This window comes from Falco punctatus, assembly GCF_963210335.1.
Source record: "Falco punctatus genome assembly, chromosome: 6".
In the NCBI taxonomy this organism is placed as follows: domain Eukaryota; kingdom Metazoa; phylum Chordata; class Aves; order Falconiformes; family Falconidae; genus Falco; species Falco punctatus.
The window spans coordinates 72,320,157-72,335,034 of NC_137585.1; the positions used below are offsets into that span (position 1 = coordinate 72,320,157).

Below are 14,878 nucleotides of genomic sequence, written 5' to 3' on the forward strand. Positions count from 1 at the left end.
GAAACGTTTAATTTTGTACTACATCACTTCTTGTAGAAAACCACTTTAAAAAAAATCAGAGAAGCAAATATTAAATGGATGTATGTCATGGTAACTGGCAGATGTAAAAAATATTAGAAATTGGAAATAGTCACTGGAAACACAAGGAAGTTTCTTGCTAGTCTCAAAGAGCTGTTTTCAAACCAAGCTGAGTCAGTAACTTGAAACACGGTTCTTGGAAAAAAGTACAGAATTACTTTTAGTGAAAGTGCCAAATGGTGCCTAGCGATAAAAGCGCATCAGCCAGTGCCTGAATACCTCTCCAAACTGAAGGCCAAGGCACATATTGGTCAAGTGAGTACATCCATGGCGTGCCTCCAGGGACCAACGCCATAGGTGAAACAAGCAATCATGCAACTGTAACCTGAGCAAGGCTGTGAGCTTACCGCATCAGTCAACCAAACACAGGCTCAGTGCCATTCTGCCAGAACAGAGTCAATCTGAGCCTGTTGTATCTAAGCTGGGGAACAGTGATGCCCCAGAGAGGTGGTCTCAGTGATGCTCCATCAGTAGGCAATGGCACAGCTGGAGAAATGCCAAGTTTGGATCCACACCGTATGTGAATTTTGCTAAACAGGAAATATTAAGCAAGAAAAAATTGAAGATCTAGAAAACTCTGCCTGCACTGCTCTTCCCCCCCATCCTGGAAGAAGCCAGGAGCAGCAGTCAGCCCTTTGCAGATGACTGATGCCACCTGTGCTCTGCACCAGCTGCTCAGGCAGAGTCCACACTGTAGTCCCTCCATGCACATCCATTACTATGAGGAGGCAAAGAGGGCCACTCAAAACACCGAAACTACAGCCAGAGCCACGCTGGGTTACTGGTCCAGTTCATCACTCTTCTTCTGTGCGTGACTGGGCTCAGCATCATTGATCTTGAACCAAAAACAACAGAGAAAGTAATAGAAAAGCAAAAGTGGAGCAGTGAAAACTTCAGAGAGGCAGAGTTGTCCTGGGCTTGCTTAGTGTGTTTTATAAACTAATTATTAGTTTCTTGATATTAATTGCTTAGGGGAAAAAACCCCATAACTGTATGTTGAACTGATCCTATGCAAGCTTACTGTAAAATAATCATGCTGGTGAGCTGCTTTTACCAAGCTGACAAAAGAAAAGGGAAAAAAAAAAAAAAGAGAAAAGCAGATATTTATCTTGCAAGGGAAGAAAGCAACACCCCAGACAGGAGATCCTGTTGGTCTGTGCTAGATCTCCTCTGCTGCTGGTTGTCTTAGCTTAACGGAAAGGCAGTAACTGTCCCAGACCCTGTTCTCCCCACTGCGACTAGCACAGACTTCACACCAGGGAGGTGTTGAACAGGTCAGGGTCAGGATGGGAGGGGAAAGATTGGCACGGTTCATGGCGAGACATTCACAGCAAGCACCAATTACTGGGCAATGAGACACAAACAGGTTGCTCAAGGACTCACTGGTAAAAGGGAAGGTACTTTATAATTCTTGACATAGGTCAGGGCAAGTGCTTTAATTTAGCTTGTCAAATAAATCACCTGGTCACCTATTTCCACAATCCACACAAGAGCAGTCGTAACCTTATACATTCAAAGTGCTCCCTCCCAACATGAAAATTATAGCATCCAGCTTAAAAACCAAGAAAAACACCACCTCTGTCTCAGATTCACATCAAAGAGGAATAGCAGAGGGGCTGGAGAAAGCAGCCCAGGACCGCCCTGCTAGTCACTAATCCATTTATCATAACATCAAGTGTAAGAGTCCCTGAAGCGCAACGTAACATAGCGTTTACAGGAGTAAACAAGAAGGCATCCAGGTCACGTAATAGGTTGTAAAGCCAAAGTTTCCAGACTATTTGATTCCAGAAGCATATTAAGAGCTGCAAAGGCAGTCTCTTGAAAGACAGGACATACGTGCTTTATCTGTGTAATTTTAATTTGGCCCCCAGTGCGCCTTAACCACACGAGGTGGGATTCAGACATCCTGTTGCATTTGCCGAAGTGGGATTTACAGGCAAGGGAATCACGAGTGCCAGAAATGAGTGACAAAGTCTGCTTTTCCAACATTATCACAGCAGCACAGACTTTCAGCTGATAGACAATTAGACTGAAAAGTTCCCTAGGCTCTCGGGTGTCCAAGCATGTTCTGACAGCTCCTGACCCAAACAGCTGCAGCCAAGGACCCAGGGTGTCTACCCTGGCACATACAGAAGATCTCACTGGGACTCAGCAAAGCCCTCAGTACCTCAGAGTAGAGATATAGGTGATGGAAACCTCACCTACCTCAACTTCAGTGCTTAGCTTCTAGCACCCGGACTGCTGCAGGGCCCATTTCAGGGCCACTGTGCCACCAGGAAGGCAACTGGACCAAGATCAGATGTTTCTACACAGAGGTTATTAAAGAGCTAGAAATGACGGTACATGCCCGTGAAAGCCTGGCTTTTACCGAGGATGCAGATGAGCACACATCCAGGCAGCTTCACAGGAGGAAGGCAATGGGAGGAATACAGTTACCGCTTGCGTGAGTAATACAGGACTTCTCTCCCCAGATGCTCCAGAGCTTTTCAAAGCCCTCATCTAAGTACAGACTTATGTCCAGCCAGTCTGGAGGCTCTGTCATGCGGATACAGCACAAGCCTGGATCCTTCTGGACAGAAATTACATATATTCAGAGAGATACCACCATGTTCTTGGCTGTGATATGCAACAAGATGGAGACAGCAAAGGAGATGAAATCTGTTGCACGTGGCAGAAATTCACAAGATTGACTGTGCCACAGCTAGATGGCACAAAGGACAGGAGAGATACCCACATTGCACGGGACGAGGGCTGGGGCAAATCTGTAAAGCAGACCCTGAAGCAAAAGAGGAACCAGCGGAGGCAGTTTTACATTGAAGATTGCTATGGGTGCACTTATTTGCATGAGAAAGTCCAGAAGATCAGTATTTGACACAGTCACAAGGACAGCAAAGGCACCAGGAACACATCTGGGGGCTGCAGCAGACAGAAAATCGAGGCCACCACATACACAGGGCAGTGATGAGGGCAAAGGATGACCACCACCCACACCAACAACACAGCCTGGCTCGGAGCTGGAGCCTTCTAGGCATCCTCTCAATGCGGTTTTTAAATTGGCTTTTCCTAGGAGGGGTAAGCCAGGGACCAACAACCCTAATATGAAAGCCAACCCTCTCTAGCACAGCAGAATGGCTTTGTTCAGCCAAAAATTAGGTCACCTTCAGCTTTACAGAGAGCTTAGTCTTCAGATGGACATTAAGCAAGGTTTCCTTCATACCACTCTCCCTGTTCCATCCCCTGCATGAGCCCCAGCATGTTACTGAGATGGGACCCTGCCCTGTCCCCTGCCAGCCACTATCACAGCAGTACAAAGTACTGAAATCGTGCTCCTCACAGAAAGAAGGAAGCTGAGAGGAAGGGTTGGAGAGGGCTTCCAGCAGGCTGGGGATCTGTTGCAGGATGTGAAATGCATCTCATCCAACAGCTTCCCAACACCAAAAGGAGAAGGCACCCTCCCCATCACCCTCATGCACTCCCCACCTGCACTGGGTGCCAGCCCTCAGGCATCAGACCAGCCTGCCATCTCAACTCACCAGCCCCCTAGAAAGCACACACAGCAAAAGAAAACCCATGAATAATGCCAGTAGCTTTCTTCTGGGGGTCTGATGTGCCAAAGGTCAGCGTAGAGACTCGAGTTTCACACAGGCAGTTTACTTGCACCACCAATTTAAAATGGGAAGAGCCAATCTGCCTCGGTTTGGCAGGTGAACTCCTTGCCAGGAGGCTCAGAGGTGCTCTGGCGTGTTGTGATGCCCCAAGCCGCTGTACGAGTCCCAAGACTTGCTCTGGCCAGCGCTGCAGGCTGCACAAGCCCTCACTGCTCCTCAGCCTGCCTGAAACTGATAGTAATAATAATGAACTGCTGAGCCTGAACTCCAGCCACCAGGTGCCAGAAACAGGACAGTTTCAGGCTGCTGCAAGATAGTCAATTCTGACAAAGGTTTCCTCTCCCCATCCCCCCAAATCCACTATCCCCAGTGGGGAAGAGAGGGGAAGTGAGAGCAATAAAGAAAACAAGGGGAAAAAAAAAAAACTAACCAAAAAAAACCTTTGTGTGGTTCATACAATCGGCTTTGAAGATTCTTTTCTATACCTTCTCAAGAGTTTAATCAAAGTATGTTTACTGGGTTTCTCACAGCAAAATGAATCACTTCAGTTACCATGACAGCACTGCTCGAAGCAGCACAATCATGCCCCAGCCAGCCTGGTTCATCTGACGCTCCCGCATTTTCTTTCTGCCCTCCAGAAGGGGAAATGCATGGCTCTCCACTCAAAAACTCCTCTTGCTGCTCTGGTGCAGCGGGAGCAGGACACAGCCAGGGCTCCCTGAGGAATTCCTGGCTCCAAGATGCTGCACAGGCACCTGGACCACGCTCCAAACAACCCTGAGCTGCAGTCTAATGAACCAAAGTGTAATCAACACTCGGAGGTTATTTAGATTTGCTGGTTCAATGTTAAATATTCATGTAAAAGAGCAAAAGCATGCGGAGTGCAAATGTCTGCACAGTTCCAAGCTGAGAGGCCACATTTACATTTTAATAGTGGAAAATTACAAAGCAAACTGGAGAAGGCGCATAGCATCTCCCCTCATGCAGCACATTATGCCCAGGCTTCTCTCCCATGCAGGAGAGAGAGAGTACTCCAAGAGACCTTCCAGGGATTTTTTTTTTCTAGGAATGAAAACTAAAGGAAAAGGATGAAGTGATGAGGCAGACCAGAACCTCTCAGCTCCAAAGAGGGAGCTGCCCCTCCTCACTCCTTCACCTGAACATAGGTGTCTCACCTCATCCTGTCCAGTGCCAGCCCTTCACAGCTGGAAACAGATTTTACTCTGCATTTGTAAAACTTAAACTGAAACCACTAAAAATACATGTTAATTAAACTTGCTAGTTTTCCCCTACAAGGAATTCTCAAATGTGCTAGCAATTCTCTTGCGAGTGGTACTCTGGAATGAGATTTTCAGCCTTTCTCTTCAGATAAAATCCATCAGTCTGATGCATCTCCACACTGGAAATTTTTTCCTTGAGAAAGTTTGGTGCCATTTTCATTCCTCTGTTTTACCTTGTCAGTACATTGAGGGTCCTGCTTGGACTGTCAGGCCATTGCTAAACTCCCCAGAGGAAATCCCAACTGCTCAGACCTATTACAGGTGGCAGGCAATTAAATTAACAATTATGGTAACAGAAAATCAGAACAATCTAACAAGTGTTTCTGATTTGCCTTTGAAAATAATTCCCATACATACCTCTGTACTGGCAAAAAAATAAACCCAAGACCAAAATGGAGTGTTTGAAACTTCCCCCACAACTCCAAGGATAGCAGTAACTGATGCTTGTTCAGTTATGTACATTCAAATTGGCAGGTCGAAAGCTTCTGCAGCAAGGTTCAAAAGAATTTGCAATACAGCTGAGTCGCTGGCCTATATTTGTAATACTCCTTCAAAAGCTGTGGACATGGGGAGGCAGCTTTGAAAGGGTCAGTGGGATGATTCTGATAAATGTACAGAGCTTAGCTTCATATCATTTCTAGGAGAAGCTTGGAAAAACTGAAACAGGACACTTATCAATTAATAAAAAGGAAAGAGAATTTAATTTATATCGGCCAGGACAGCGTTAAGAGCTCCAATCTCACTGACAAAAATACCTGCTGACATCACAAGCTTCGGTGAAACTGTTGACTCTACAATACTCTGATTACATGCTACCGCCAGACAAGTTACCAGAGCACATTTTAACAGACATACTAATTAATTGTTAATAGAGAATGACGGGTGGGACTACTTCCAATACTACCCAGTAAGTCAGTTCTTGGTATAGTAGTGTTTATACTTCTGTCTTTATCAATGACTTAGGAAAACATACAGATCATTAGCAATAAAAGTATAGGTGATGCAATGACTGGTGCAATGACGTTGGCTAAATGTCATTGGTGAAAGAAGGTAGATTTATATTGGACATAAGTAAGACATTTTTTACAATGAAGGTGGTGAGGCACTGGCACAGGCTGCCCAGAGAAGCTGTGGCTGCCCCATCCCTGGAAGTGTTCCAGGCCAGGCTGGACGGGGCTTGGAGCAACCTGGTCTAGTGGAAGGTGTCCCTGCCCCTGGCAGGGGGTTAGAACTAGATGATATTTAAGGTCCCTTCCAACCCAAACCATTCTGTGATTCTACAACATACAAGAAAAGGTATCAACACAATGTTATCTCAGGCCTTTGTTAAGACAGGATCATTTCAACACACTTCATCTCACAGCCGGATGCAAGATGAAGCATCTGGGAAACACAGAGGGAGGTTGTACAACATAGGATTGTTCCTTGAAAAGTAGCAATACTGAAACAAGCCCATGAGTCCTGCACAAACCACCTGAGGACAGGCCCCAGGAAAAATGCAGCGAGCAGAACAGCTAACATAATCAACAGATACATCAACCCCTGAAAAAGGGTAGCATCATCTGTTCTTACATAAGGTTATTACGGAAAAATGCATCTAAATTCAGCCTATGTTTCTAAAAATAATGTTAAAAACCAAAAAGTGTTCAAAAGAAAGCCATGCAATAGTTCAGAAGCTGGTCAACCTGACCTATTTTAAGAAAATAACGGAACAGAAGCTATTCATGGCTTGCCAAGGTGACCGTCAGTCATATTTGTATACTGGGAAAGAGTTCTTACCCAGAAGTTTGCATAGATTTGTGCAAGCATTACTGTTTTCATCACAAGATGACAACAGTGGTAATTCTGGTCTTCAAACTTTATTGTTCGGTCAGTAGCTTTTTGAGGAATTTTTCAAACTCACAATGAAGAAATAGATTTCTTTGTGAAGTCACCCTTGCACAGGCCTATGGTCACTGGTAGACTGACGGCATCCCCTGCAGAAGGGGTGGCCAAGACCTTTCAGAGAGATGAACACAGGAGTATCATCTTGGGGTCAGGCTCACAGCAACACACACAGGTTCCCAGGCCAGTCCTGGGTGAAAACTAAGGATCAACAACTGCCAGCACTTCACTGTGCAGAAACAAATCTCCCTGTGAGGTGCAGATGTCTGAGCACCATCATGAGGCACAAGTGTCCCTTCTTTTCAGAGGGGAAACCACAGCATGAGGAGCTGCTGTTCTTAGCTACATGCCTACTATACAAATAAACTCTACAATTTGAGGGTACCAGCCCAGAATTTAACTCCATTTCCAAACAAGTACTGCCACCAAACACAACTCAGCTCAGTCTTCCCAGCCAGAAGTGATTTTCTGCAGAATACCTATGTTCTATGGCCATTCTATGACTTCTGCTGTAGAACATCCCTAGCCTGGACCATGTGCCAAGAAGAGTATGAAACCTATCTCTACCCTGCTGTAATCAAAAAACATGTTCTGGCAGGACCCAGGAGCTGTTCCAGTTGTCCCATCATATTTTACTGTATTTTCTGCAGAGAACCATAACCTTTCTTAGGAACTGCTGGACTGGTGAGACCAAGGACTCCTGTAGCTTAATATTTTAAATAATTTAATTATTATTCTAAATTAATAATAGTGAGCAAAAAAAGTCTTTGCGGAAGCTATTTAAGAAAGAAGGGCACACAGAAAACGATCATACTCCATCTTACCTCTTCACCACTGCAGGCATACAAATTTCCAACTATCTTTATAAATAGAGTAAGCTGAACAAGAACCACCACATTTGTTATGCATTCCAGAAATGGGATGCAGACAAAAAGAAATAAAGCTTTCCATCATACAAGAATTCATCTATGGTTTCCATACAAAGTTTTTCAACATCTACTTCATTTAGCACTTTCCTTCTTCTGAACTTCTCTGAGAATGGATCAAGGGAAAAGGTTTGAAAGGAAGAAATGTCACAACCTCTACTTCTGCTTATCACAGACGTCTATCTGAGATGCTCTATGCCATTCTACAGCATAGCTCCATGAAAAAATTCTCTCTGAGCTTGGCAGTAGTTAGAAACAGTATTCAAACACAGGATACCATCACTAGAATATAGAAAGCAAAGCAGGCATCATTATGCCACTGTAGAAATCCCCATCTCGGAAAAAACATAGTAGAGCCATAAGAGGTTCAGACCAAGGCAACACGGATGGTCAAAGATCTGAAATAGCATCATGTTTCCCTCATAAAAGGAAAAATGTTTCACCAACAGTGAATATTATTAACAAGTTATTGGATCTTAGCACCAAGTGATATCAAGTCACAGTGTCCTAAGGAAGCCAAATGCTTTCTTTTTAAATCCTTTGGGGTAGATTTCTCCTTTTTACGGGGTAGAATCAGTAGCACTGGAAGATCTTAAATTTTTAACTTGCTGGGGTGATCCCAGACAGGTCCCACAGACAGTTTCTGACAGATAGCTTCACAGCACACAGACATACCTAGACAGGCTTTGGATAAGAAGGGCACCTGAAGGACAAGGAGACACTGATCTTGGGTTGGGTCCAGGACACCCTCACTAATGAGAAGTAACTCATTCTCTGGTTTGAGCTATAACACGTCATAAAGCTGAAATTTCTCAGCAACAACTGACAATTCAGTGCCCAAAGTCTCATGTAAACTTCCTAGCATGTCATGCTCTAAATTAACTCCCTGGCATCAGCTCCCAATGGAGAAGGAACTAGGGAACAGGGCCACTTATGTGCTGCTTACCATCTTGGTAACAGTAAGCATGGGATGGATACCTCATGAGGAGTTACGTGACTGGGTCATTTTCTGACCTTTGCTGTGTCCAACCTGTGTCTTCATGTGCCCAAATACCTCAAAAAAATCCACCCCAAAACAGCAGGAGAGAGGAAGTTTCTGTCAGCAACGCTGCCCATCCAGAGCTAACAGTATGCCAGGGCTGGAGGATCGCAAGTAGACACGGGCCAAGAGAATAACACATCCCAAAAGCAAGAACCAGTGTGGGGTCACTGAGGAATGAGTTACTCCCCACCCCTGCGTACACACAGGAGGAAAACAAGTGTTGTTATGGTGCGCTTCAGTTTGGCAAACAACTGTTGGTGATCTTATACAGAGCTGCAGATCATCATTCTCCAACAAAAAAGGTATTCCACATAATATGGGGTAACTGGTTTGGGCCTTGTTATGACTGATAATTTATTAATTCCTTTGACTTGAAGTTGGTGGTTGCTTAGTGACCATGAATCATGACCTGACTATATTCGGCGTAAGAAAAGGGAAGACAGCCCCAGCCAGTCTTACAAACATTTAACGCTTAAGGCTAATTTCTCACTATTGGACAAATGTTATATTATTCCTCCAGGTCCACTTTCATGTAGGGAGAGAAAATACAAATGAAAATAGGGAGTTTTTAAAATATTAGCAAACAATGGAAAAGTTATAAAACCACAATTACGAAATAAACCAACTGTGGTTAAATGCCTACTTGGATAAGAGTGGCAAAATGAAGACATCAATTTGTACTACAGAATCTATTTATTCTGTAATTATGGAAAGTAACTGAAATCAATATGAAGTTACAATACACTCAAAATTGGTAAGGGGAGCTAAAAACAATGAAGAAAAATAAGTGGTTTGCAGAGTGGAGGAAACACCAAAAAAAGCTTCTGGGTTGTTTCGTACATGCAGAAGTATATTCTAAAAGAAGCAGGAAGAGGTATTTGTGTCAACATGATGACAAAGCAGAGAGAGCTATTAATTAGCTGAAACAAATATTTTAAATTTGCAGGCTAAGAAAACTTACCAAAAAGATGGATCATGAAAATTACTGAGCAGCTGGCACAGTATCCAACTGATAAAAACCCCAATGTGTAGTTAACACCACTGCAAATGTTTTAATGAAAAACGGGTGATGTTTTTAAACATCTGATTTTATTGAGTGGAATTAGACATTTGACTGATAAATGCTGATGTGGATTTAAGACTTGAATGCCAATGGGACAAGCAAATGGATGTGCCGGGAGGATGGCAAAGGCACTCCAGAGAGGCCCCAAGGTTCAGACACCATCCCATTTGCCTTGTTTCCCATCGGCCAGCTCCTGGTGCTCCTGTTCAGCATGCAGCTTTTTTTGCCAACTCCAGGGGCTGTGCTGGGAAGTAGACATAAGGCTCAGGATCAGCTTGGCATGAGCTCTCCTTTTACAGCCCCTGCAGAGCAACTCAAGGTTGCTAGAGTAGGAGGCCTACATGTTTCCCCAAGGCATTACCAGTAAACGTGCTTAACTGGGAACATCTCCAAATCCGCCTGGAGTGGTTGGAGACAAGGCTCTGCAGCCATGCCCTAGGAGACCCTCCTGCTGCTTAGGAAGAAGGTCAGGGCTGTCTTTGCTGCTCCAAAGAAACCATTCCCATACGAGCAGCAGCAGAGGCTGCACTGTCCAACAAGCACCGGAGTATGCCACAGAGGGTCTGTGGTGGCCTTGACAAGTCCTGAGGATCCAAACTCTCAGGTCCAACCAAGAAAACAAAGCACAGCAGTTACCATTCATGGCATTCTCTGTCTGCAGCTCCGCAAAATAGGAGGATAAGGAAAAAAACAGAAATGATGGAACAGCCCAATTCCACACTCTCCACAAATGTTTTCTTCTTGTAAGAACATGTTGTCCCTCCCCAGATTCGCTGCCTTCCACTTGGACCTTCTTTGACCCCAGTGCTGGTGGCTGTCATGAAATAAGCAGCTCTTGGTCTCTGCAGTGACTGAAGGGATGGAGACCCATGGACAAAGAACCACAGTGAAGCCTGCATGGGAAGTCCTGCAACCCACCATCCACACTGGGCGTCCTGCTTCAAACTGTGTTGACCCTGGCTAGATCCATGGGCTGTCAGCAGATGGAGCACATCGTGTGTTTTTCTGGAACACAGTTTCTGAGTTATTTTCACTGAAAGAAATTCAGTTTGCACCCTCTGGGCTTGTTCTAAATTGTAGGACAAAGCACAGCACGTGGGGACAGCCAGCTCCACCTCAGAAATGCTCAGGATCCAGGCAGAAACACTGAAGGAGGCACTAAGAGCCTGAAAGCACAACTGCATGCTAAGGGCTGTCCGGCAGAACAGAGCAAAAGCTACTGCTTACCATCCCTCCTCCCAGCCTTAACACAGCAGGTCCTCTCTAAATATTTCTGATGGTGTGGGCCACAAATTCTTGTCTCACAGCCAGACAAGTGCAGCCTAATATTGGGAACTTGAGAAGATTTCCCCAAGAGCTATCATTTACAGTGCTGCCCTATCCTGCCCTTTCCTACCAGATTCTCGCTTTCAGGATTTCTTGAACTGTTCCCATAGAACTGTCAGAGAAAAAGCCAGACCCTCTTCATCCCAGGTAATGCCAGTCCAGTCAGACACTTGCACTTCTCAATTCTTAATGAACTTCAAAAAACAATTTCTCCTTGCTTGGGAGGTTCGCTGCCAGTTCCCTTGACCCCAGGTGGATACCATCTGGACCTGCTGGTTTGCATGGGATTAGTTTGCAACTGTTACCTGACCTATTTTATATAAACAGCCATATCTAAAACATGAACAATTCATTCTACCTGACATGTTTTCACGCCCTTTTTCCTTACACTTTTGTAATAAAAATAATTGAGCCAATCACAGATTTAGATTCAACCATAGAAGAATTTAGGCAGGAAGGGACCTTCGGAGGGCATCTAGTCCAAAACCCCTCTCACAGCAATAACAGTTACTTTCCTCTTGAATTAATAGGATGGCTTTCTTGTGAGCACTGTTCACTGACACAGTTATAAGGAATTCTCAGGCTTTTTCTCATGTCCTTTTTGACTTTTATATCTTCCCACAAATTCTCAGCAGCTGTTTATAACTATCAGTGATAGCTAGTTAAGAAAAGAAGTGATGAAGGATGTCAGGGCCCAGGTTTCTAGATTCACAGCCACTTCCAAGAATCAAGCTCAATACTTGCTGGTTGTTTCAAACTCCTCAAGTCTTTTTTTCAGCTGCTGACCCAAGGACTCTGTACCTTCTGTGGATGCACACATGCTGATAATTAACCCTTTGCACTGGTTCCTCCGTTGCTTTAGAGAGTTCTGGACCAATAAACTTCTCAGAATAATTCAAGAGAACTCAATAAGTGTTGATTTCATACCTGACCTAAAACTGTTTTGCAAGGCATCTATCACATGATAATATCTACACCGTAGGAGGACAGAAGAGATGCTGCAGGAGAAAGGCTGACCAGAAAACCCAAAAATAGTCCTCCATAAAGAAGCAAGTACAACAAGAATGGCTGCTACTTTGCTTCTTTTACTTATAAGAGCTTCAGTGTGGGGCAGCTCCATAACCATCATCACTGCTAAGACAGAGGATGTCTCCTCTTTGCACCAAGTCCAGCTAACAGCCTTGGCAGGAGAGGATCTCTAGTATGGAATGGCCTCAAGGATGCAAAGAAAAAGGTAAGGGCTTTTACAGAAGAGCTTTTCAGAGCTACTGCAGACTGACAGTTTGGCTAATTCTTTTGTTTGGCATTCTCAGCAGTCATAAGCAAACATTGGACTGAATAAAGAGACTGGATAGTGATGGCCCCAGGAGGAAAGCAGATCTGTCCTTCCACTCCCAAGACCCAAATCTGCCTGCAATCTGCAGCTTCCACCGGCCACTGCAGGCAGCGCCAGGAAACCATCATTAACACACCCACATTAACCTAGCCCTGCACTCTACAGCATGATTAAAAAGGGGGAAAAGGGGGAAGAAGAAAGATCAAACTCACCAACATCGGACTCTTTGTGGGTTTTGATGATTTCAGCCAATTCAAAATTTCCTGCAATGATGGCCACCTGAAAAGAGAGGGAGGGAAGACAGTTGAGCGGCTCCGAACAGCACCGACCCTGTGTTCACTTGCACGGATCACGCCATATGGACTAATAACAGCTGCTTTCTGTGGGGGATGCAAAGCCAACGATTGTTCTGCCTCAGCTCACCCAGTCAGTAACCCCGAGGTGAAAACACGCTCTCAGCACCACAGGGAGAGCGTATGTCGATGGCTTGTGCAACAAGAGAGTGGCGAATAACTCGCAGGTCACTGTTCCCCTCTCCTCAAGAGCCTGGTGGTGATACACCTAACAGCCGCTAGGAATTAATCTTAGGTCTTGCAGATACTGACAAGATGTTCTCCAGCCTGAAGCTTTCAGTGAATCCTAGTTAGCTGACAAAAGACAACTTACCAACAACTGAGCTCCCTGCATGTCTCACCTGAACGGTCTGCAGGACTAACTTGTGCTCGCTCCAGGCTGCACTGGCCAAGGAACCACTTCACTCAGAAAGCTGCTGCAGCAGCTTGCCCCAGTAAAGCCACGCCACAGCACTTTAGACCAACATTAAACATTGCTTTGCCCACCACCCATCCTGTAGTTTCTCTCCACAGGAAAAGCTTTGAAGAACTCAAAGGAACAAAGAAAGCTGAGAAGCTGAACATGGGTCTGCCAGCAAAACAGCCAAAACTGGTCTGGTCTTACTCCAGGAACCGCTTCCACAGATGCCTATGTCCTGGGGAACTGCAGAACACCAGCAGACTACACAAAGGTAGGTTAGTAAATGAGTAAGAGGAGAGAGACTGAAGTCCTGCTCTCCTGGAGCAAGACTTCAACCAGTAGACCAGCGACATCTCTTGAACTCTTTTGATTTCTTACATATTTGGGGAAGAAAAACCATGTCACAGCTAGTAAAGCAGAACAATCCACTGTTTTCAGAACAAGGTGAAAGACTATTCTTTTAACATGTGAAAGAACCACACTGAGAAAGGTAGTAGTACAGGATATCCATCACCAGTCCTCAGGAAAATAAACTGGAAGAACTGTTCTGGACTGAACTGCTTGAGACCCATGTTTGATGCCCACCATGAACTGCAGCCACCTCTGCCCTTCCCACCCCTCCCAGCACACCCAGTCCCCCCAGTCACTGCTGAGCTTCTCAGGATGGTGCCCTCACTCAGCAGCACCTGCAGCTGATTTGCAAATGAGAAGCAACTCCATCAAGTTGATTCTGCATGAAAACAAAGTGCTGCTGCTCAGAACACGAAAACATATGTAAGAACCGCTGAGGCAGAGCTGCAGGTTTTGCCTGTCCATGCTGGGACCATCACACATCCCTTTTCTTTATAAGTTAGGGTTGATATTCAAGACAAATATTTGATCAGGCAGGCAGCAGAAACCAAACCCTCCCAGCCACTGACAAAGTCAAGAGCAACACTAGCAGCTCCAGCTGTTAAACGTTTCCCTGCCCTCCTACAAGAACAGCTTTTAGAAATATGAGGTTCATTTGCATTTTACCACTAACTTGTGACGAAGAGATATATTTAACTTGGTGACTCAGTACAGCATGCACAGCTCTTTACTATGAGCCTTTATCAGCAGAAATAGTCTTACTATCCTCAGCTCAACAATGTTTATGTGATTTTTTTTCATTTACTGAAGCCCAGAATTTGTGCTCCACCTCCTCAGCCAGAGCTGGATGGCTAGAAGAAAGGAAACCTTCTTTCTGCATTCAGGAAATTAGGCCACAGTAGCACAGAAAAATCGAACAAGAATCTCTGTTTTTCCCCAAGCTCACTTCAAATGGCGATCTTTCTCTGTCTCTCCTTATATATACGTTTATAAGGTCTGCTCTCCTAAAGGTCACAGTCTTTGAGCAGGCAAAGAAAGCTTTTGTATAGAAGAGCAAATGACCTGAATTTGGAGGCATTTAAAAGCAAAAATAACCAAACAGGAAAAAAAAAGACTGGAAAGGAGAATTTAGAAAAAAAGAATTTGAACTTCAAAGTTCCTCAAACAAACAATTAATGTACGGTCCACCGTCTCTGTGAAAAATCCAAATTCAAAGTACAAATTATGAGTC

At 44.6% G+C, this 14,878-nt stretch overlaps 1 protein-coding gene across 3 annotated transcripts in view; it reads right to left on the bottom strand.

Annotated features, from left to right (window-relative positions):
* SHANK3 (SH3 and multiple ankyrin repeat domains 3) overlaps positions 1 to 14,878 on the bottom strand; it is a 369,137-nt gene that overhangs the window by 238,177 nt on the left and 116,082 nt on the right. For all 3 annotated transcript variants that reach the window (XM_080390963.1, XM_080390961.1, XM_080390962.1), the window contains one exon: positions 12,756 to 12,822. In XM_080390963.1, the coding sequence (XP_080247089.1) occupies positions 12,756 to 12,822 (67 nt within the window). The remainder of the gene's footprint in view (positions 1 to 12,755; positions 12,823 to 14,878) is intronic.